The sequence below is a fragment of the Telmatherina bonti genome (assembly GCF_933228915.1).
Source record: "Telmatherina bonti genome assembly, chromosome: 1".
In the NCBI taxonomy this organism is placed as follows: Eukaryota; Metazoa; Chordata; class Actinopteri; order Atheriniformes; family Telmatherinidae; genus Telmatherina; species Telmatherina bonti.
In genome coordinates, this window is record NC_136619.1 from 25,754,966 (window position 1) to 25,777,754 (window position 22,789).

At 37.1% G+C, this 22,789-nt stretch overlaps 1 protein-coding gene across 1 annotated transcript in view; it reads left to right on the plus strand.

Moving 5' to 3' along the window:
• The window catches only part of galnt18b (UDP-N-acetyl-alpha-D-galactosamine:polypeptide N-acetylgalactosaminyltransferase 18b), a gene marked incomplete at its 3' end in the record, with an annotated part of 94,755 nt that overhangs the window by 24,392 nt on the left and 47,574 nt on the right, over window positions 1–22,789 (plus strand). The window contains exons 2-3 of the mRNA XM_079249416.1: window positions 16,761–16,956; window positions 19,260–19,426. Of these exons, the coding sequence (XP_079105542.1) occupies window positions 16,761–16,956; window positions 19,260–19,426 (363 nt within the window). The remainder of the gene's footprint in view (window positions 1–16,760; window positions 16,957–19,259; window positions 19,427–22,789) is intronic.

Genomic DNA, 22,789 nt, shown 5'->3' on the forward strand with positions numbered 1-22,789 from the left:
GGTTTTGCTTGTTTCTTCGCAGCTTCTCCTGGCATCACATTCTTTTAAGAGTCTGCTGCAGCTTTGTGCTGCAGTCCATGTTGTTCCACCTGCACTGCTGGCTGGTTCCATTCAGAAACTCCACTAGACGTTCCTCTTCCAGCTGCCACAAAAACAACTTTGAGCTCTTTGGTTTCAGTGCAATTCTGGAAGATGATGTGAACATTTATACCTACAAGATCCTTTATGTTTTAAAATAAACAGCATCAATCCATCTCGGTATTGGAGAGTGCTGGACTCAAGAGGTTTAGCTAAACAGTCAAGCCAAGATTGCAAAGTTGGAGAATTTATTGGCATGAAATCTGGATATTATACGACTAAATGTGCATTTATTGAAGTTTTATTGTTTTGTGTTGTTCATTTTTTTTTAATGGGATCCCCATTAGCTGCGGCAAAATTGCAGCTATTCTTCCTGGGACAGATAAAATGTACAGCATGTTCAATTACAAGCAAACATGAAGATGTGGCATGAGAAAAGAAAACAAAACTAAGAACAAAACTAAAGGTAATCCTGTTAAATACTCAACTGTACATCAAAACAATGCATATTCATAAATTCTATTACATCACATCAATAAATTCAATGTGTAGTTAGAACTCTTGCAAATGACAATTTTACTAAAACATTTATATAATTTATAGTATTTATTAAATAATAATTACCATAATGTTGTATACAATTTGAGAGATATTTGTTTATTTACAATTTCCATTCTTTTAATTTAATATCTTGTTCAAAGTGTTTGGGAAGACAGATCCGTGCCAAATTAGCTCTGTAGATCACAATAATATGTATTTTTCTTTGGCAATGAAAAATGACAAGTGATTGAGGATTTTGTTAAGATTTATCTCACCTCTCAAACTAGAGGATCTGAGATTCTAATTCTGCTTTCTTTTTGTTCACCTGATGGCTGGAAACTCATCATTCATCATTCATCAGTTGTTCCCTCTGTGTTTAGAAAGAAGCAGCTTCGCACAGCTTTAAATTCATCCTGGTGACTTTTTATCTTTTAACTAATAAATCCTGACATTATCATGCTTCTTTGTAATAAATATTTCATTTTTTTACATTAATATTTAAGATGATGACTCTTAATAAAACTATTGTAGCTGCTTCTGTGTAAACAGAAACTTGCTCTTAAAAGCTATTTATTTGTTGGATCTCTATAAACCAGAAGTTATTGTATTTTCTTTACATAGGATTAATTATCATGGAAAAGAACATTCTGCTTGTAACATTATACTTAAGACTGATCGCCATAATTTCATTATTCATTTTTAAAGACTTACAAACAAACCCTGTAACATATAAACCACATACCACACCCCACCACCACCAAAGTGAAATCAGTAAATAGTCCTCAACTTTGGTGCATGGAGAGGAAGGAAAATGTGCCAGAGTGAAAATCTATGTGACTTGGGTCAGGAACGAATTATAGTTAGACGAGTGGATCAGAGCATCCTCAATAATGACATGTCTTGCGGGGTTTTCCTGATGCAGTAGCTAATACACAGTAGTCCAAGGAAGGACAACTGATGAATTGTAACAGGGTCAAACTCTCAATAAGACTCAATGGCCTGTGTTATGCAGTTCCAGAGGAGCTACTTATGCATAATTTACTTATAAACTTTCACACTAGCTGTGAAAAATGTCAAAACAGTGTTCATTGTTGCATTTGGCTGAACGGCCAGTGTGCCCATATCTGCTCCCTGTCCTCTGCAAAACGCAGTTGCCATGAGTACATCTATGAGCATCAGCAATGGAGCTCAGAGAAATAGGAGAACATGAGCCAGTATGATAAATGATGTTATCGTTTATATTATATAGATGGCTGAGTGCTGGTAAGTGCACTTTGGGAAGAGCTCGCAGCAGGATACATTATGGCAAAAAGGCCAAGTAAAAGCAGGGATGCTTCAATGTCTTGCAGGGAAATATTAGGTCTTGTCTGCTATGGGGATGAAGTTTTCTTTCAAGATGTTCAGGCATGATTTGAAGAATATGAGAAATGGTTCAAGTTATTGTCTCAAAATTCATCCAATTTTTTCCCCAAAACATTGGTGTGGTCCACCAGCTCCACCAAAATGCAAAAAAAAATCAAGCTTCACTGAAACAATATAGAACCAAGAGTTTTTTTTTGTTTGTTTGTTTTTTTTTTTTATCTCAGTGGCACATAGCTTATAATTTTATAAGCCATGTGCTTATAAGTACAATCTGTTGGACTATTACAAGTTCACAAGGGCAATGATTTTACTTAGTTTCATGGTTACAGAATGGAGCAGATGACTGATAGAGATGAAGCGTTTCCCACAGCTACAGTGGAGGCTCAATGTCATCACAGTGGTAATGCTTATATAAGCAAACTTGCATTTATCTCCTATACTGCTTAGTCCATTTCATGGTTGCAGGAAAACTGGAGTCCATCACATCAATTAGTTGGCAAGAAGCGGAGTACACATGGATGTCTTTGGACGGTGTGAAGAAGCCAGAGTACTGGGAGAAAACAAATGCATACATGGGGAGAACACACAATTCCACATAGAAAGGCCCCTGTTCCAACCTCTCCCCAGCTGAGGCTCAAAACAGTGACTTTCTTGTTGTGAGGCTGCGGTTTTAACCACCTCACCATGCACACTGTATGGTGGTATGGTGCATAATTACAACCAAAAAATTGTAATAATTATCTACAGGAAATATAGTGAAAGCACCCTCTCAGAGCATCTTCAGCTTCATTAGACCAGGTTTTAACATAAGGTTTAACATCAACATGTTACTCTTGGTGGGTTGCACAGCGATGTGGTGGTTTATAGTGTTGCCATAACAAGAAGGTCCTAACCTGAGCTGGCCTTTCTGTGTGAAGTTTACATACTTTCACTGTGACATGTGGGAAAACACACTAATTAGGCGAACTGGTCATTCTAAATTGTGCCACAGTGCGAGTGTGAGTGGTTGCATGCGTTACATTGGCCCTGCAATGATTGGCAACCCGTCTAGGCAATACTTTACCCTGATTTTTTTTTTTTTTTTTTAAATATTGAAATCAGTAAACATTAGTCTGTTTCTATCTTTCTGTCAATGGAATCATCATCCAGTTTGTTTGATGAAAAATTCTAGTAAAAGTTTGTCTTGGTGCAAAATTTCCAGGGGCTACTTTAAAACTTTATGCAAGCTAATGATTGGTATTTGCTCAGAATGATAGATATGATTTTGATGAATTCCTTTGCCCTTTACGTTTCCATGCCCTGGGCCACTTAAGTATATTTTCCTCCTTTCATCTTTCTGAACTATTTTTGATTTATATCCACACTGATGAATGCTGCTCTGAGAAGGGACTATAGCCAAAACTTTGAAAACCCTCCTATGTTGCATAAATAATGTTAAAGTAACAGATCAGAGTTTAAAGATTAAAAGGGAAAAAATACAGCAAGGAATATTCTTATTATTTTTTTGTTCACACAAGCTCTGCTGAGGAACTTCAATCTGTTAGGAAATCATAGACATTGCATTGTAGATGACCAGATTAATAGAAGGACATAGCTCAGCAGCCAGCTATTTCCGTCCAAGAGTGAGAATGAGAAATATGACCTGAAAATGATAAGAACCAGATTGGAACTGTCTCGTGATATCAGCTGTTCATCAAAAGAAGGAAAATATTGCTGCTAGTTGCTCAGAAATACTTAGCCATTAAAACCATGGAATGTCTGGAGAGGAATCCTTCTCCTGAAGGATGGAGAGGCACAAAAAAGCCTTTGTTTGCATCTGAAGGGCATGAGTGATTTCAGCGCTTTAATGAGGAGGAATGAACAAAAGGGGAAGAAATGACAAAGGCTGATCCAAGTAAACATGACCCGACTAAATTCAGCCACTCTTGGGAATAAACAAGAGGAGAGACAAAGCCAATAGACCCTTTTCCTCTTTTCATGGGGGGGATGTCAGTGTGATGGGCCAGCTACTGATGAGTCCTAATGAGAATATTTCCTCCACTTTGCATTGCAGAGATTGATAAGGCAGCTAAACAGTGGCAGCCTCTTACCAAGTAAACAGACATATTGATTATTAGTTTATTTATTCTCAAGATAAAGAGGATGTGTGCATCTGTTGGCGGATCAGTATTTCACACACTTCTTAAAAGCTCCTTCTTTTATCTCTCTTCCTCGCTCTGTTATCGCAGTGTTTTTTTAACTTGCCCCTTTCAAGAACTGCACTGACTGGTTTTAAATCTGATGACTTTGTGCAGTCCAACATTTCACTGTACAACTGACATTTTTTGGGGGGGGCAAATGTGTGCAAAGAGATGCTCTAACAAGAAAATCAGATCAACACAGATGCAGTCCAGTTTTTACTCACACAATGCATCTCAGTATGTTCCTTGATGTTTTATTAGCCTAAGTAACTCCATTCACTTATATTTCTTATTCTGTCTTTCCAGGACACTCAGAGACATCTGATCATCATGAAAAAGATTCTCTTAAATCGCCTCTTTCCTTTTATTCAAAGACAAAAAAAATGATTGTATTTCTTGTGCTTTTGCTCTGTTTTTCTGTTTCAGAGAATATTTTCTGGTGAATATTCTCACTCCCAGCCAAAATGACTTTGATGACCATAATAGCAGGACAGACTACTTAAAAGCAGACACATAAATCTTGGTGTATGACAGAGAATTTTGACTTAGTGCCCACCACGTCTTTAATCTGATCAAAGAACGAGCCAGAAAGTTCCTTTTTTTTTCCTTTTCTCTTTTTTGGTAATGATCTAAGACCCATTTAGGGACTTGTAAGATGGTTTTAAACCAGATATTGCCAAAATCAATTAAACCTTTAAACTCATCCTAAACCTCAGGAGAGAGTGCAGAGATAATAAAATTGGAGTAACGTGGTTGGGTCATTTAGCTTCTATTAAGCGACTTTCAGACATATTTGTAATACCTTTAGCTGGCAATGGCAAGAACAGACAGTTCATTTACAGAAATGGAAGCATGATCGACCTCTAAGTTGCTGTGAGATAAGAAGTCTATATGTTTAAACAGAAATATGGTTGAATCTCATTTCATCTGCTCACATGTCATATAGGGAATGGAGAAAAGATTTTCCTGGAAGCTACACTTTTATACAAAAACATTTGACTGATAGAGAGTTGAAGTTGAAGAAAGACAAGTTGCAAATTGCTGTTTTTCTCTGCGCCTTTTTTTAGGTTAGCACTTAGATGTTGATGTGGTAACAGTAGAAACGAAATACGAAAGAACAAGAAAGAAGACAGCCATCAGACTTAAGAATCAGTTTCCACAGCAACTCTTTCATTCACTTCAACATGATCACTGAGATAACACGTTGAGCTGAGTTTAGCCAGGCTTAAGAAAATAAGGTGTCACAAACCTGAATTGGTCAATCATTTATAAGCAAGTGCAAGATTGCCTTCCAATTATGTGTAATGAGATCAATATATTTCTGCTGTTTACCTCGTGGTTGTTGAGGTCAAACAAGCACAAAGGTTTTGCTGCTATAATTACTTCACAGAGCTGTGTAATCCATCATGGAAATATTGCAGACAACACTGAATCTCTTTTCCTGCTCAGAACACATGAACCTATTGCTGAAACTGGATCATTTGGATATGTTTTGTCATCTATTTGGGTCTGATTGCTTTGTTTGTTCCCATGTATGTTCTGGAGGTCCTTAACCTTCTGATACATGAATTATTAAAAAATAAAAACAATGCCAAATGTTTTCAGATACAATATTTTATTCCTGCAGACATTTCAGATGTTCTTTTCTTTGTCTTTAATATTATTTGACTTTCTATATAGTTTGTTTATTCAATCTATTCAATAGAAATATTTATTAAATAATATATTGTCATATTTAAATAGAAATATTCTATAAAAATTGACTAGTTTAATTTTCTTGTCCCATTTATCATCAAGGTAAAGTTGGTAACTACATGTATGTGTGTAGGTGAAATAATATACCATGTGTTTATTCTTCAGTGAGTAGCAGTGTCAGGTGACTCTTCTAATATCTATTGGAGTGGCAAAATTGCAAATATACCACCATCAGTTGTGAATATAATAGAAAACAGCGTTTAAATAGGTGTCCACTGTAGTGTCCATGATGCATTAAAGTGTTAACGTTTAAGGTCAGAATTTTTACACTTTCCTCTTTTCAGGGGTTTATTTGTTTACAAAAATTGGATTATGTTAAATGATTGTCACACAACTCTTTTAATTACTGAGTAGATTTACTCAAGTCAAAGAATTTTCATTAAAAAAATCTTGGAATTGGACTTTGCTGGATTTAAACTGGAGTGGCATCTCTGTACAGTGGGATTGCTGCAGCTGACGGCGTTGAAATGTGCTCTTGCAACTGATTACACTGTTTACACTGTTGTGTCGCAGTTTCTCCTGCGTGCTTAATGCACAAACTCGTCTGAAATCCATCTGAGCACATGTATCCACATTTCTGTGGATGTATTCTGTGGATCTATTTTATTAATGACCATCAACAAAAATTCAAATAATAAGAAGCCCAACAGAAGCCTAGTTACAAACCCTTCGGTCTCACACTTAGCATCACGTTTATAAAAAGTAGCTTTTGACTTTAAGAGTGACAAAATTGCTGCATAAAAATATACAGCAAAAACAACATGTCAAACACCTAAGAGCCTCTAAGACATGACAGCAGAAGCTGTGTGACAAATTCAGGTGCAGAAGCATCACAGTAGATTAAAATAACACCTAACAGCCTGGAAAGACACAGTCAGGCAGCATACTGACACAGCAAAACAAAATATACATACAAGTGTTCTCTGGCTTTCTGCTGTTCAGCATCATCTATAACATCCTTCAGATTCAGCTGCTGGCTTCACATTCCTCACTACTTTGCAGCCATCTTCTGAAACATGCGCTTTTATTTTTCTGTTCAACCCTTTTGTCACTTTCTGTCATGCCATCTGTTGTGGAGGTGTTGCTGCTTAGTTTTACACGTCCATAGCTTAATGTGTCTGTAATTGTCCTAATGCTGTTGCGTTAGTTTTACATGTTGTATTTATGCCAGTTTTTCTGGAGCAGAAAACATTGCAAGCTCGGTATGAGTGCACACATACAAGCAATATTTAGTTTGACATGTTTACTGTTGACAAGAATGTCATTAATTGCCCCAAGAAAGAGCTGCCCTTACTTTACAAAAAAAAAAAAAAAAAAAAAAAAATAGACAGAAAAAAAGCAAAAAAAACCCAAAAAACAAACCTTTCAAAAATATTAATGTCACTCAAGAATGTGCTCATTTGAACACTTTTAATGGACAGTACTGGTCACTTTTATATGTTACATAAGATTAATTGTGAAATAGTAATGTAAAATGAATTATGAAAGTTGATGTATAAGTCAGGAAATGATAAAGGTAAATCAAAACATGCACTTCTCGAAGTATCTGCCTCTCAACCACAGACTTCAAAATAAAACAGATGTGCTGCATCATCTAAATTTCATTTTCTTTAAAACTGCCTCAGTAAATTTATTCTTTCTACATAATCAGGGTTCAAATGATATTTTTATATTCTAATGACTAATTAGAAGAGTATATCCACATGTGCTGGAAATGGGAGTGAACATACGTTTTATATACATGTACAGTTTAACAATTAATAAGATTAGAAAAAAAAGTCTGGTTTATAAATCAGGTAAAAGTAATTTGTATGCACATTTATAGCTTTCTATGTTGACATGGTTTCATTCAGAAAACTGTTTATGCTGATGGCCTGGGGAATCTACAACTTTATAACATTATTTCTCAGTTTTCACTGAAATCAGTTTTAGGATTTAGTAATTATTCCCCACTTAAAGCAAATTTGTAAACTTAAATCTGAAAATATAAAAATGATCAAAATTATTTTTCTCTAAGATTTTAGTATAGTTGATCTTTTTCACTTCATTGATATGAATATGTACCACTGGCCTATACCTGCCTCTGCATGAAGGTCCTCCCCTCCTTCTTCATCAGTATCAGAATTAATGTACAATTATTATTTTAACTGCAACATTTTTTGTCTTTTGTCTTCATACTTGTGACTCATTATTCCCAATGTAACGTGACACAATTACTGGAGATAAACTGTTTGAATTGGTGGTTAGTAACAGACTGCAGACCTGCAGAGATGTTATGAAATAGTTTTTAGGTTTGGAAAAGAGAGTATCAGTTTCTATATAGCTGTGAAGAATCTGAAGTTCTGTATTATTACAGAACATTATTTCAGCAAGACATTGCCAGTCCACATCCTGCATGTGTCACAACAGTGTGGCTTCTTAGTGAAAGACTAGGGGTAGTAGATTGGCATATCTGCAGTGGAGACCTGTCGCCCATTAAAATGTGTGGTGCATTATGAAGTGTAAAATATAAGAACAGAGATCCTAAACTGTTGGGCAACTGAAGTTGTACATGAAGCAAGAATGGGAAAGAATTCCACTGTCCTCATTTCCTAAACACTTACTAAGTATTGATAAAAGGAAAAGTGATGCAACATGACCCCGTCCCAGCCTTTTTGGAACATTTTTGGATACACTCTGGGTAAATCCATGTGTTTTTGTGGCCCCATGCAGCAGAACATTGGCTTAATATTTTCTCTCCAGTCTGTTCAATGTGAAAAACAGCAAATAAAGCGACAGAAAAAACAATGATGAAGAAATCACTGAAAATGTATTAACACAGTTCATAATTCAGTTTCAGATTTGACAACAATAAGTCAGGTTTACTGACGGCCATCAGTGTGTTTTGTATATAATCCATGTGGATTAGCCTGATACTTTTTCTACAGTGTAAATTGTGAACAAAAATATTCATATAAAGCAAAAAAGCTTTTTAGTATGGACTCCTGATGAGGTAGATAACAATGTTCTCCTACTGCACTAAGTTTTTATTTATTTATTCATTACAGTTTGCAGTATCTGGAATACAGTAAGTTATGACTGAGATCTTACTCTGTCATCACTGCCATTGATTCCCACTAGAATAGTAATAAAAGTGCAATGCTTCCATCTTTCCTCCCGGTGTAGGTTGGAGCTTACAGAGGCAGGTAAAAAAAACACACACTCATACTGCCTACAGCAGTTTTATCAAGAGTCTACATCTGTGCCAGTGAGAGTAAATGCTGCATAAATTTATCTCACAGGTGTAAAAAATGATAATGACTTTGAAATTCAAATCATTCTCTTTTCATGCTGGCATGGAGGAATACACATAATTTGATCAAATCAGTGGTTCAGTCAATATGGGATCTGTCTTATGTGATCAAATTTAATATTTAGACACTTAACACAAAGGCTAAGGTTTCATTGTTCTCCTACAGTCACGGCTTTGTTCGGTTTTCCATGTTAAAATGTTGCAATTGCAGAGTAATTGCAATGAATGTGCTCCTCCTGTATCTTTTAACCTATCGCTCTCCTATGCAGTGGTTTAAACAGACAGCTATAAGTCTGTTTCCTTGCTCTGTATGCAATGAAAGCACACTTGGTGTTTTACCACACATACTAAGAGTGCTCCTGGAAGCTTAGGGAATACTTTCCCAGAGTACTTGCACACATGCACACTGATACTTGTGTGCTAATCTTGGCCTCAGATATCTTGCTACGCTTAACCTGAGTCAGTACTCAGGTCAGCAGACTGAATGTGTAGGAGGAATCTACTCCTTCAACACAACTTTGAAGTATGAGGATTCTGACTGACAGAAAAACAAGCCATGACATGGTTTTAGCATCTATGAATGATTTATGTATCCACTCGAAACAACCTAAGATGCTAAATATAACCTGTTCAAACAGCACCAACCTGCCACAACCGGTGCTTTAGGGATTTGCAGCTGAGGGAGTCCTCTCTGTAGTCTTAATTAATCACCAGCGCAAGCAGTCAGATGAATGGCCCTTCAGGCAGACTTGCCTAGATTGAAATACTTGTCGAACTTTTATTTTGTCTAATCACAAGGTTGTCTTATCAGGAGCGGAGGGTCTTCGCTTCTGCTTCCCAGCAGAGAAACTTTTAACTGCTGTGGAGGATTATTTAGCCTTAGGCTCATATATTTGCAATGTTTTCTCAACTTAAATATCAATAGACTTTTTGGGTTTTGAATGTTAATGTTTCACTAGATTTTTTTTTTATGCTTTTTCTTTGTCTTTGTGATGTTTAAAAGATAAATGGCTGCAACATGTATATAAAACATACAGGGCCAATTGCAAGCTTTCATTACATCTAACATAAATGTAAAATATGCTTGGCAGTTAACACAAACTTCTGAAAAAGGTCATATTGTGACATTTAATGCAATCCCTTTGTATTAAACATTTATTAAGATTATTAGAGGTGTGTGAATCAGTGAAAATCCCTTTCATGTTTTGCTAGTTAACTAAACCCATGTAAATCCACGGTATAGAATTCTTACACCTTATATTTTACAGGTTAAATGAATGGGGAAAAAATATGTCTCATTTTAAAGCTGTAACTTATTATGGTCTGAAAGATTTATGATGTTTTGAATGAGTGTCTATCTTAATGCCAAGCCAACTATTCTGTGGCTGTTGTCTCACATTTACCAACATGAAATGAAACATGATGCTTCCTCCTTTATAACCTGTCCATAACCCCAAAATACTGCCCACTGGTCATGCACCCAAACATACACAATCATTCAAACAGAGGAAAAGGCAGATTCTGGTGGTTGTTGGTGCAATTGCATGTAAAACATGTCAATAATAACAGGGGCACTACTGAACTTTGGCAGATTTTCTTAGTGATGTACCTCCTAAGGTTGGCATCCTGTACTCTGCACTCCCTCAGACAGTTGAACTAGCCCTATGTTCACTGTAGTCTTATCCCTTACTCTGTCTCTTTCTCTCTTTCTTTTCCACTTTTCTTCTGATTATCTCCTCTTATGTGTTTTTTTTTTTTTTTGTTTTGTTTTTGCTGAGTCAGCAATGTACATGTTCTGTGTGATGATGTCCGCTAGTGTGACGCAGTGTGTAAAGCGATACTCAGCTGCAAAGCCATATGGTGTCCCTAAAGCAAAAGTTTTGAAGTGTAGTTTTTCAGCTTCAGGGTGCTGCCAGGCAGAGATGGCTTCACAAATGTACATTATAAATCGCTCTGTACCATCAAGCGGTTGAGGTTGGAAAGTTGAATAGTGCTACATTAAGTCAATAACTTTGTTGTAACATAAAAAAGTACAGTATTATGACTGTACTGGATTATTTCCTTACCAATCACTGTTAAAGTCTTAAACCAACTAGGAAACAACACAGCTGCTTTCTGGTTACTGAATAGATGACTAGACCCATCTGCTCTCTACTATACCTCCTTCTCAATTCCTCAAAATGTGTGACTTCCTAAATGAATAACTTGAAAATCACATCTACTCCAATGTGGAAATTCTAAAATGAATTGTTTTTTGACTCCTTCATGTTGTAGAGATGATACAATATGCCCAGATCATATTTAATTATATGAATAAATGTCTTATATGATCATATTTTATTGGAGAACTTGTTGGGATGGATGTACCATTTACTTTTATGTTGATAGGATAAAACTAGGGATGGGAAATCATACAGTTAATAAACCATAAAACACTGAGCACACACAACCATCAGCCATTGTATTCATCACATTGTGTGAGTCTCTGTCCAGTCTGACTTGGCAAGTATTGACTTCATAAGTCCTCTGTTCTGCAGTATCAGGCAACAATAAGACATGAACAGCAGATTTTTGACATATGGCTTGTTCAGACTGAAATTTGACTGATGAGGTGGCCAAGTCAACCTTTTGAACTCGTTCTGATGCTCCTCAAACCATTTCTACATGTGTTCATGCAGTGTGGTACTGTGCTTTTTTTTTTAAAAAACAAGAAACGCTTTCGCTATGAACAACAAATCAATCAAACTTTATTCATGAAGTGCTTTTCCAGCATAAAATATGTAACTCAAAGTGCTTTACAGTTTAAAATCAAACATAAAGGAAACACACAGATGTACACATTACATAAAAAGATACCTCCAACTCCCCTTTTTAAGTACATCTAAATGAGAGAGCTAAGTGCAGACGGACTAGTCGTGGAAACCCCATCCGAGGAGCCGTTTGCACCAGGGCAGCGCAATGGCAGGCACCAGCAGCACTTTATCCTATCCACCACCGCCATCCCGGTTGCAGACAGCTCCCACAAAGGAAACACCGGAAACAACATTTAAAATATATAAAATGTATTAAGACACAAAAAAACCCCTAAAAGGCCAAACTAAAATGGTGGGTCTTGAGCCTGCTCTTAAAAACATGAACCTTCTCTGCACCCCTGAGGTCTCTGGCAGACTGTTCCACAGGTGGGGGCCATACAACTGGAATGACGCCTCTCTTTGCATATGTGTCCTGACTTTGGGAATCAATAAAAGCCTGCTGCCAGAGGAGCGCAGGAATCGCGAGGGCTCGAAAGGTAAAAGCAGTTCTGAGAGATAAGAGGGCCCAAGGCCATTAAGACATTTAAAAACTGTTAAAAGAACCTTAAAATTGATCCTGAAACACACAGGGAGCCAATGCAGTGATCTTAAGATTGGTGTAATATGGGCCTGTGTGAGGGCTTAGCCCCACATTGTTTCCTTACCTGGAAGATGAAAGGCGTGGCAAAGGGCTGAGGAGTCTTAAATCTCAATGCCAGCTCATAAGGTTCTACCATGTGCTGCCGGGTCACGGGGGGGGTTTTAGCTTGGCTAGGTCTTGGAGCTTTGTTTGGTTATTGTTAGTCATTTTGTTTTTTCCTCTCTGTGCAATTTGGTTTGGCCGAAGTGCTATATAAGTTACCCTTATGTGTTTTTGTGGAGGGGGTCAGTTTTTCTTTAGTTGAGTTGAACTGAACTGTTTAACTGTCGTTATGTTTAGTTAACCCCTTTTTAAAGATTGGTTAGTTTATTCATTTCTTTGGAATTTTGCATTTGTTTTGTAACAATAAAAGCCCAGGTTTTTTTAAATTGCATCTGTGTCCTCATGGCTTTACCTTTTGGTCCCTGACAGCCTGCCTCCTGGTCTTTGTCAGGACACGAGCTGCTGAGTTGTGTAAGAGTTGTAAACCTGAGATACTCTTTTTGGAAAGACCGGAAAGCAGGGCATAACAATAGTCAATACGGCTTGTAATAAAAGCATGCATTAGCATCTCTGTGTTAGCCTGAGAGAGAATGGGGCAGACTCTGGCTTTGTTTTTTAAATGATAAAACCCTATTTTTGTGATGTTCTTAATATGTGGAATAAAAGTCAGCTCAGAGTCAAAAATCACGCCCAAATTTGTAACTTGTAAGGAAGGATTAAGAAACAAAGATAGTAGCTTAGGTAAAAGTTTTTCTCTCTGGGCTTCAGGACCAATAACTAAAACCACAGTTTTGGCCTGGTTAAGCTGAAGAAAGTTCTCTGTCATGCAGGATCTGATGTGTAAGATTCAGTTAAAAAGTGCGTTCATTGGCTTGGTGTCATCAGGAGACACAGAGATGTACAGCTGTGTATCATCAGCGTAACTGTGGAAGTTGACTCCATGTCTCCCGATGACCCTGCCAAGAGGGAGCATGTGCCTGATCCACCTGGCCTGTTTGACGGCCACGTCTGGCCCATGTATTTGAAACATAAGAACATCATCTGTACACCTGCACAGTACCAGGTGGTACTGTACAGGTTAAAAAGCACTGGGCCCAAAATGGATCCCTGGGGCACACCACATGTGATTTTATGGACCATGGAGCAGCAAGTATCCAGACCCACCATAAATGTTATATCTGTGAGGTAAGCGGTAAACCATCTGTGAACAGTACCAGAAAGGCTGACGTGCTTTAAACGGAATAAAAGAATAATGTGATCAACTGTATCAAAGGCAACACTTAGATCCAGCAGGACCAACACTGTAATCTCTTTTTGAGTCATAATTTAATCTAAGATCATTTAAAATCTTTAGAAGGGCCGTCTCTGTACTATGGTTCACCGTAAAGCCAGACTGAAATTTCTCAAGAACACTCTGGTTGTTTAAAAAATCAGTGAGCTGAATAAAAGCAAGCTTTTCTAAAACTTTACTTAAAGATGGTAGATTAGATATCGGTCTAAAGTTGTTCAGGTCATTATAGTCTAAATTGCTCCTCTTCAGCAGGGGCCTCACCACTGCCCCCTTAAAGGTGGCAGGGAAGAACCCAGTCTGAAGAGAGCTATTCATCATGATTAAAAGTTCTTTTCTAAAATATTCATAAAAGGACTTAAAAAATGAAGTTGGGATTGGGTCTAAAATACATGTGGTAGGCCTCACTGATGAGAAAACAAAGAGACTGTATCAGTGCTTTATGTAGGTGGCACGTGTCAAACATCCACATGAATGCCTGGATACAATGCTTCCCAGCAAAATATTATCTACAACACCCTGCCTCTGCTGGCTTCTTTTCTACCCTTAGTGCATTCTGAAGCCTTCTCTTCCCAGATAAATCATGTTCATACACACAGCTGTCCGCACGACGTGAAAGGAAAATGTAATTCATTACACCAGGCCTCCTCTTTCCATTACTCTTTGTCAAGTGCTGATACCATTTTCATACATAGAAGATGCTTTATGTGATGGACAGGGTCAGCATTGACAATTTGGCAAGTCTGCCACATAGCTCCTTAACCAACAATGCAATGTTTTTTTTTTCTCGCAATGTGTATTTAACTGCAGCTTTTCTGTGTGCAAGATTTTTTCTTGAGGCTGCTTAACAGTCTGACAGAAACATAATTATGTCTTTTTAAATAAGTAAGCAAAGGGTACTGCACTCTCACCAGAAATGAATTCTGTCATTTCAACAGTTTTGTGAGATTTTAAAGAAACATTTTGCACTTGCTGCTTTTTCCTGTTAAATTCTTTGTGTTTTGCTTCATAATGTAATCCTTTCACACCTGCCTCTCCTCTGTTGTTTTCCTTTGCTTCGGCTGACATTCAGTGTTAAAACAGTCGGCTCATAAATATTAAATACTCCCAATCTGCTTAAACAGGATCACAGCTAAAACACACTCACATGCACACATCCAAACTTAACCTTCTGTTTTTGTCACAGTGTCACGGAGAGCTCAAAGCCTCCCTCCTATTTATGTCTTTAAGGCTCCTTGCCTTGCTTGTAACTTTTTCTTCTCATTTATAAGATGTCACAATTCATTTTGATCCTCATTTATTACCCTGCACTGTTAATCCATCTTTAGCATACTATATAACTTTAGACTTATATGATGAGTTCAAACTTTTTTACCGAAAACAGTAGAAAACACAAACATGACAGATATATGAATTAATTCCTCTTGTTACTCTTCGTGGATTCTTTTTACTGTGAGAAACTAAACAAAATTGTTGATGTCTTCTTGGATGTGAATTATTCTTACTAACCTCAGTCTGTCAGCAGCAGCATGAAATACCAAACTTCTTTAATGAAAACTTGTTTCTGTTTCATTGTCATAAAGTCTCAATATGCTGCTGAGACCCAACAGCTTCCCTTTTAATTAAAGTATTAACACATGAGGCAGAATTAATCACATTTAATTTCTGGTAGATTAACATTTATTAAAATTTACAATATACTATAATCACTCATGACTTGGAGGTTGATTTGGTAAATTGTTTTCTTATATATATATATATATATATATATATATATATATATATATATATATATATATATATATATATATATATATGTATATACATCAGAAAACAATTTACCAAATCAACCTCCAAGTCATGGGTTGCCAATATCTCCACAGAGTTGAAAAAAAATATTCAGACCAGAGTATTTCACACTTTGACATCTCTGTATAATGTCCCAACAGGTCCATGAACTAATAAAAATGCTGTAATAAAATGAAAAAAAGTGGAAAACTCAGACTTATCTTAGACTTTCAGAGGTAGACATAATCGCAACCATGCAGCTGAAAATGTTCACTGCGCACCCTTCTTGATGATTTTTGCTTTTTTTTTAATCTGCTATGTACACTGCATTTTTGCTGTTTATACCACTTGCTTTTGGATGAAGCTCTCTTGCTTCTCTGCATAGAAGGTTTCAAACATGGAATTAAACTCTCTGAGGCAGTGCTGTATGTTTAGCAGATACCACTGCTGTTTGGTGAAGTTTGGACATGAGGTGAGTCTTGGAACACAAACAGTTTACAGGGTTTGTCACAGTAAACTGTTTGTTGGATGGCCCTCTGCTCTTTGTGCTGGCACTGCTTTGACCCACTCTGTGTGGTGAGTGGAAATAAAGAGAAAGACTCACATACCTCAAAAGTGTTCACACATTACTTTCTCATCAATTATTTAAGGAGGATGGTGCGTAGTGTAGCGATACCTTTAGGGAAATTGGTTTCACTTTGTCATACCTGTGTATGTCAAAGAACAAAGTCAACCGCAGAACAGCCTACCAGCTACCAGCCAACCAACCTTTAGTTCAAGGACAAAAGTGCATCTCATCATCTGCGTGGAAAGGATGGGGCTTCTGTTGAAGGACAGACAGTCAGTCTCTTTAAATAACAGTTCACCCTTCACCTGCTGACATACATTACAGCGCAAGGAAAGCAACATTTATCACAGTGATTCTTTGAGCGCTATCATTTATCCACCTGCTTTAAATGCCATTTTAAGCGCAACCTCACTATTAGGTTAATGCAGCGACCAAGACAAATATTCATATTATCTGTCTTCCTGTGCTCTCCAGAGACACCAGGGAGGGGAGAGGATGGTCAGCCAGACTCATCGTTCTCTGACTCATCACTGTTTGCCCATTGGGGACAGGAGCTCAGTCCAGACAACCGGCGAGTCGCACTGAAGATGTTCCAGTACTATGGATATAACGCCTACCTCAGTGATCGCCTCTCTTTAAGCAGGCCAATACCAGACCTCAGGCCTGATGGGTAAGCCTGCAAGTAGAATAGTGTTCAAACACTGTTTATATTTAGTCCCTACAGAGGATGTTAGTCAGTGATGTAGATCTGAAATGTACTCATGTTTTGAATATTTCTATTTATAAACATGTTTTAGCGACAAAAGAAAGTGCAATGGTGCTTTTATAGATTAAAAGTGATCTGAAAACGCTGACTGACAGAAAAAAGACTATGGTAGATTGCTCTCTGTTATGTTAAGTATAATTAGCCATTACCAAGACACAAATGAATGAAGAGGCTCATTCATGTTTAATCACAGTTTTAAAAAATGACCAATTTTTCATAATTACCAGTCAATCTCTCGACAGCTCCATCTTCTCGTTCATTATCAGTCTTAGTGGATCTCACAAACTACAGTGGAGGCTGACCCTGAAACAGAGACAAGAAAATAAAACTTGAGAATACTTGACCAGTTTGAAATGTTCAGAGCTGCAAACTCATACCTGAAAGAACTGGAAGCTCCTGTGGGGGTTTTCCACTACATAGGTCTACTTTATTGGTTTTCCACTGTAGGTATTGCAAGGCTCATACTTTTTGCAGCACTAGCTCAGCCAAGGTTTCCAGCAAGCTAAGCCAACACATCGGGCCACTAGAGAGAATCCACACCTGTGGGCATGGCAACGTCGGCAGCACTGAAGTCCTGCATATGAAGCCACATTTCTTCTCTCTGAAGTTATTTAAAAATCTCTGCAGACAAATGCATAAACACAAATCCAAGATCAGATTTGTTAGACAATATTGTGGATTGAAAGATGATTTCTTTTGTGGACCAGAGTTTTAATGCACAGTTATGATCACAATGAAAAGATATTAAAATCTTGTCACAAATCATTCAATGCAATAATTCCTCTGCTTCATATTCACATTCACACACGCACAGAAAAATTGTAGTATGTTAAAATGTAGTGACACAGAATCAATTGATCCTGCCTACGCGGAGGGGATTCTGGCTATAATGGAAAACAAAGCAAAGAAGAGTCATGTCAAGTAGAGCTGTAATGGGATAAACACCATTAGAATTACAATACCTCCCAAACATGGCCATGAAAGGAGCAGACAGTCTTCCTGGAATTTTATTTAGTTCATGGTATCTGCAGTGGAAACTGGGGTTTTCAATGAAAGCCCCCTCTGGAAGCCCCTTGTCCCAGGGGAAAGTTCATGTTGTTATAATACCGCTTTTTGATTTTTGCAGTGGAGCACAAACAGCATATTCCTGCTAAATGAAAACGGTTGACACAGCGCCGTGTTGGCTGTGACCCAGTTTTAGGTATAGCTTATATTTTCACATCACCAAGGTTACAAAAAGGAAATAGAGTGAGATGGTATGTTGGTGCAAAAGTTCACATCGCCCAAAGATCTTTGGAATATTTTCTCCACATTACTCGACCTCCCTATGGACGAGTCATTCGCACTGAATACTGGGTCTGTATGCTGATCTGAAACTGTTGCAGGGGAGACATTAATCAGAAACATTTTTTGTTTTTTTTTTCACACTCCCAGTGCCAGCAGGAGGGAGAGCACGAGAAACACAAGCAGCAGTGTCATTTTGCAGCATTCTAAAGGATACATGGGAAAAGATTTTGTAGCTCAATTCCAAAACAATTCAATCTTTACAGTTTTTACAGTTTAATAAATCAGATTCATTTAATTTTATTTGTATGCTGCAGTTAGGAAGAAATTATATCCTTATGCACAATGTAGAAGTTATTTCCATGATCAGGGTTTGGATAGAAAAAAAAAAGGTTCAATTCAAATTGAAAAATACACTAATGGAAGTTTTATGACTTTATTTCTGTACGTTGCTTTTCCTGCATTTTCAAGAACTTCTTTTAAGGCATCAGTTTTCCCTTGAAAGAGGAGCTGAAAATATCAATAGTGTGGTGACAGGAAACAGTGTTAGTGTTTTAAAAGGGAGAGAGGAGCAACACTGATGCTTGACTTTACCACATCATCAATTATTTGTTCTCCCTAAACTGGCCCACTTTTATAACATTCACCATTACTGCGGGACCGTGTGAAGTATTACCAAAAAAAAAATCAGCTGGTCAAAAATCAATGCCAGACCCCAGTTATATAACATGATAACTAAATAAAAGTCCTGAATTCTGATCAAATTCACGACAAAAGTCATGCTGCCTGACAAAAAAGAAAAAAAAAAACTACAATAATCTTCTCTTTCATTATTCAGGATGCACCACTGCATTACTCAGTTCTTCAGACAAACTGAATGTCTAAAAATGGCTTCAACTGAGGTTTGCTATTTATCCCCACAGGTGCAGAAATGTCACCTATCCTCTGAACCTCCCTCAAGTGAGCATTGTGTTCATTTTTGTGAACGAAGCCTTGTCTGTCATCCTGCGATCCATCCACTCTGCTATCAACAGGACACCTTCACACCTTCTCAAAGAGATAATCTTGGTGGACGACAACAGCAATAACAGTAAGAATCATCATTTTACAGCTGAGTCTTCATCACCCCCCACAAATTTAGATTTTTCAGTTGTATCTTGTGGCACACGCTTCAAAATCTGTCTTTAGCAACATGTTTAAGAAATATTTGTAGAACTGCAAGATTGCTTTCATGTTCCACACTGCTGTTTTCCATACGTTTCTAAAAGCGATTGTAACTTGTTACTTTTAGTTTATTCCATCATGCACAAGAGAAAGCTAAGCGACCGAACTGGGTTTTAAAAGTGTGATTACTAAATAACTGAACTGAGATTAAAAATAATATTTGTTATGAGGTGATTCAAAGATACAAACTGCAGAATGAATATTGATTTTAATGAATCAATTACAAGTTTACCTGTACTTAATAAATCACTGAATGATTTCCAGAAATAACACATTTCATTCAGCATTTCTTATGAATGCCTACTTTTTCAAAAAGCTTTCACACTCAATCTTTGGTCATTTGGTAAAGTAAGAAATGTTGATGTTATGGGTTATTGTGCTATAGACATTGTTAACAATTACTGTAATTTACAATTATAGTTTGCAATTTTATTTGGATCCCACTAAAAATTCCAAGAATAAATCCTACAATGAAACAACTTTTCTAGAGGAAAATCTAAGAGCAGGGAGACCTGCTGCAAAGTAATTTGCACTCATTTTATTAGCTTAACTTTCCTTACAAAAGTATGATATGAGAGAGCCGTTTCCCTTTGTTTGGTTAGCTGCCTGTTCGATTACGTTTTAGCTTAAAATATGACGGGCGCCAAATATTATTGTCCATAGATTTCCTTTAACCAACTAGTCATTTCAAAGTGCTGCTTACTTTTGGTGTAACCAGCCTGTCAGATTCAGGCGCTCGACAGATATCAAAAAGGATTTTACCTGACAACTGTATGTTAGGTTAGCAAAATCACTCAAGAGCCCTAGTTGGATGAAAACGGTCACAGCTTGAAGGTTGTTTGCTCAGAATATCTGCTGTGGATGTAAAAAAAAAAGTGTCCTAAATAAAACCGACTGTGACAGACTGATAAGTTGCAAAGGGCACAGTTATATCCACTGCTCCTCTGATGACTTCTCAGATCTTTTAATGTTAATTAGGGGACTGTGCTCACTGGATTGAGTCGATGGATGAAAAACACTAATTAGCTGCAAACTTAGGAAATTTGCCCTGAGGCACAAAGCAGTCCAGCAAGGTGATGAGGTGTTTGCTTGTTTCTTGTCTGCGTTTCTAAGCCTCATTCTTCCATCTGCATGTATGGGACAGTGAACAGTGATTGATGAAAAAGTAATTCAGTTTTTCCTGATAATATGTATCTCTTGAGCTCAATTAGCATTGGGATCAATATATCTGGGATATTGTTAACTTACATTGTGTCAGCCATGCAGAGGAGAATACAAACAAAGCTGCAATTTAATGTGAAAGGTGAAGGTGGTAATTTATGGGGCAAGACTGTATTTAAAATGCAAAAAGCAGGCAATAAAAGGTAATGATACTATGCCAAAGTCATTTATAGGTTTTACCCTTTTAAACTGGCTGCCTTGCTTGTAACAAGGATCAAAACAGTCACTGAGGTAAATACTGTTTTACTAAAGTCAATCATGGAAAACATGCAGCATGTCTCGTAGCACAATGTAACAGAAGTTAGATCATTGTGGTATATTTTGTTAATTCAACACAACATGCTGAAACTAGAAGGGTCTCACAGGCTATTGACTAGAAAGTTGAGAACACCCAAAGTTTAAAAAAGAATCCAAGTTTAAAAACTCAAAAGTTTGCTTCAATTTCTTTGAGTGCAGTGGTCTTACCACAACACAACAATAAACGTTCATATATTATCCTATAATTGAAGAGCTAAAGGTTCGTAATCTTAGGCTTCTTCAGAAACCCAAGTCACGCTTTGACATTTAGCTGATGGCATTTCAGACTGTTTGCTGGAGCACTCAGTCACGCTGCATCTGATAGGCTGGGTGTAATCACCATCACCATGACTGTGAATCTAAATGTCTTTAGCCTGTTGACCTGCAATGCTGCTGAGATTGTTGAAGGGGTCATAATCCACAGCTAACCTCCCAGGCATCAACAGCTTTACATTAGTCCTCCACCATTGTCACAGCTCACCCTCAAGAGGCATATTAGCATGCGAGAGAACATGCAGCTATCAAGGGAGAAAAGGGCAAATTGACCTAGATGATTTCTCTTTAATTGGATAATGTCTCAAGCTGTGGCCTGAGAAAGGCTCTCAGGTGTAAGAGCCGAGTTTTGGAGGATTGAAGGCTGACTTAACTTGCATGCAAAAGAAATCTGTCATAAAGATGCTATCTTCAAGCAGAAATAAAAGAGATGGCGAGTTTATCTGTATTTCACCTTTTATGTCCAAGACTATTCAAAATCCTTCACATAAAACATTAAAAGCATCACAATGGAGAGCAGAAAAGGCATTAAAAAGTACATCAAAAGCAAGTTTTAAAAATAGACAAAGGAAATAAAATAAAGACCAAAAAGCTAAAGTGAAATAAGGGAAGATTCAGGAAATAAAAGTTACACTGCCAGGAATCCACAGTTGTTTTGATGAAAGTATAAAATCTGATAAAATCTAAGGACAGGGATTTGTGATTCACTTTCTTGGTCTTAGTGAGGACTCGAGGAGCACTTTTCTGGACTAACCAGCTGTCTAATGGACTTTCCAGGGAGACCTGTAAGGGCAACACAGCAGTAGTCGAGTCTATTAAAGATAAATGCATGAAAAAGGTTTTCTAAATCCTGCTGAGACATCAGTCCTTTAATCCTTGATATGTTCTTTAATAGATAAAAGGTAGACTTCACAACTGTCTTAATAAAACTACTAAAATTCAGGTCTGAGTCTATGACTCCTCCCAGACTTCTGGCTTTGTTCGTGGTTTTGAACTTAGCTGTTTGAAGCTCAGTGCTGACTTTTAATTTATCTTCCTTTGCTCCAGAAAACTATTATTTCATTTCAAAGAATGAAACGGAGGAGCTTGTGGTTGCTGTAGCGGACTGTCATTATAGTATCACTAATTATCTAGAAATCTCTTTGAATAAGGCAACTTTATTCTCCTTCATTTTTAATCTATTTCTAATATATCTAATTACATAGGTCATGATTTAATGTGTTTAATATATATTTCATTCTATGGTTTTTTTCTGAGCCACAAGTTAATAAGTGATGCAAGCTTTATCTGGGAAATTTACCATTTTATTTTGTGAAATATCAAACTTATTCTTGTCATTTTTAAAATTTAATCTCTTAGATCTCCGGCGTTCTGATGCCTCCTCAACTATAATTTATTTTATAGCCTAAAATATCATTTATAATTTACCAAACTGAAA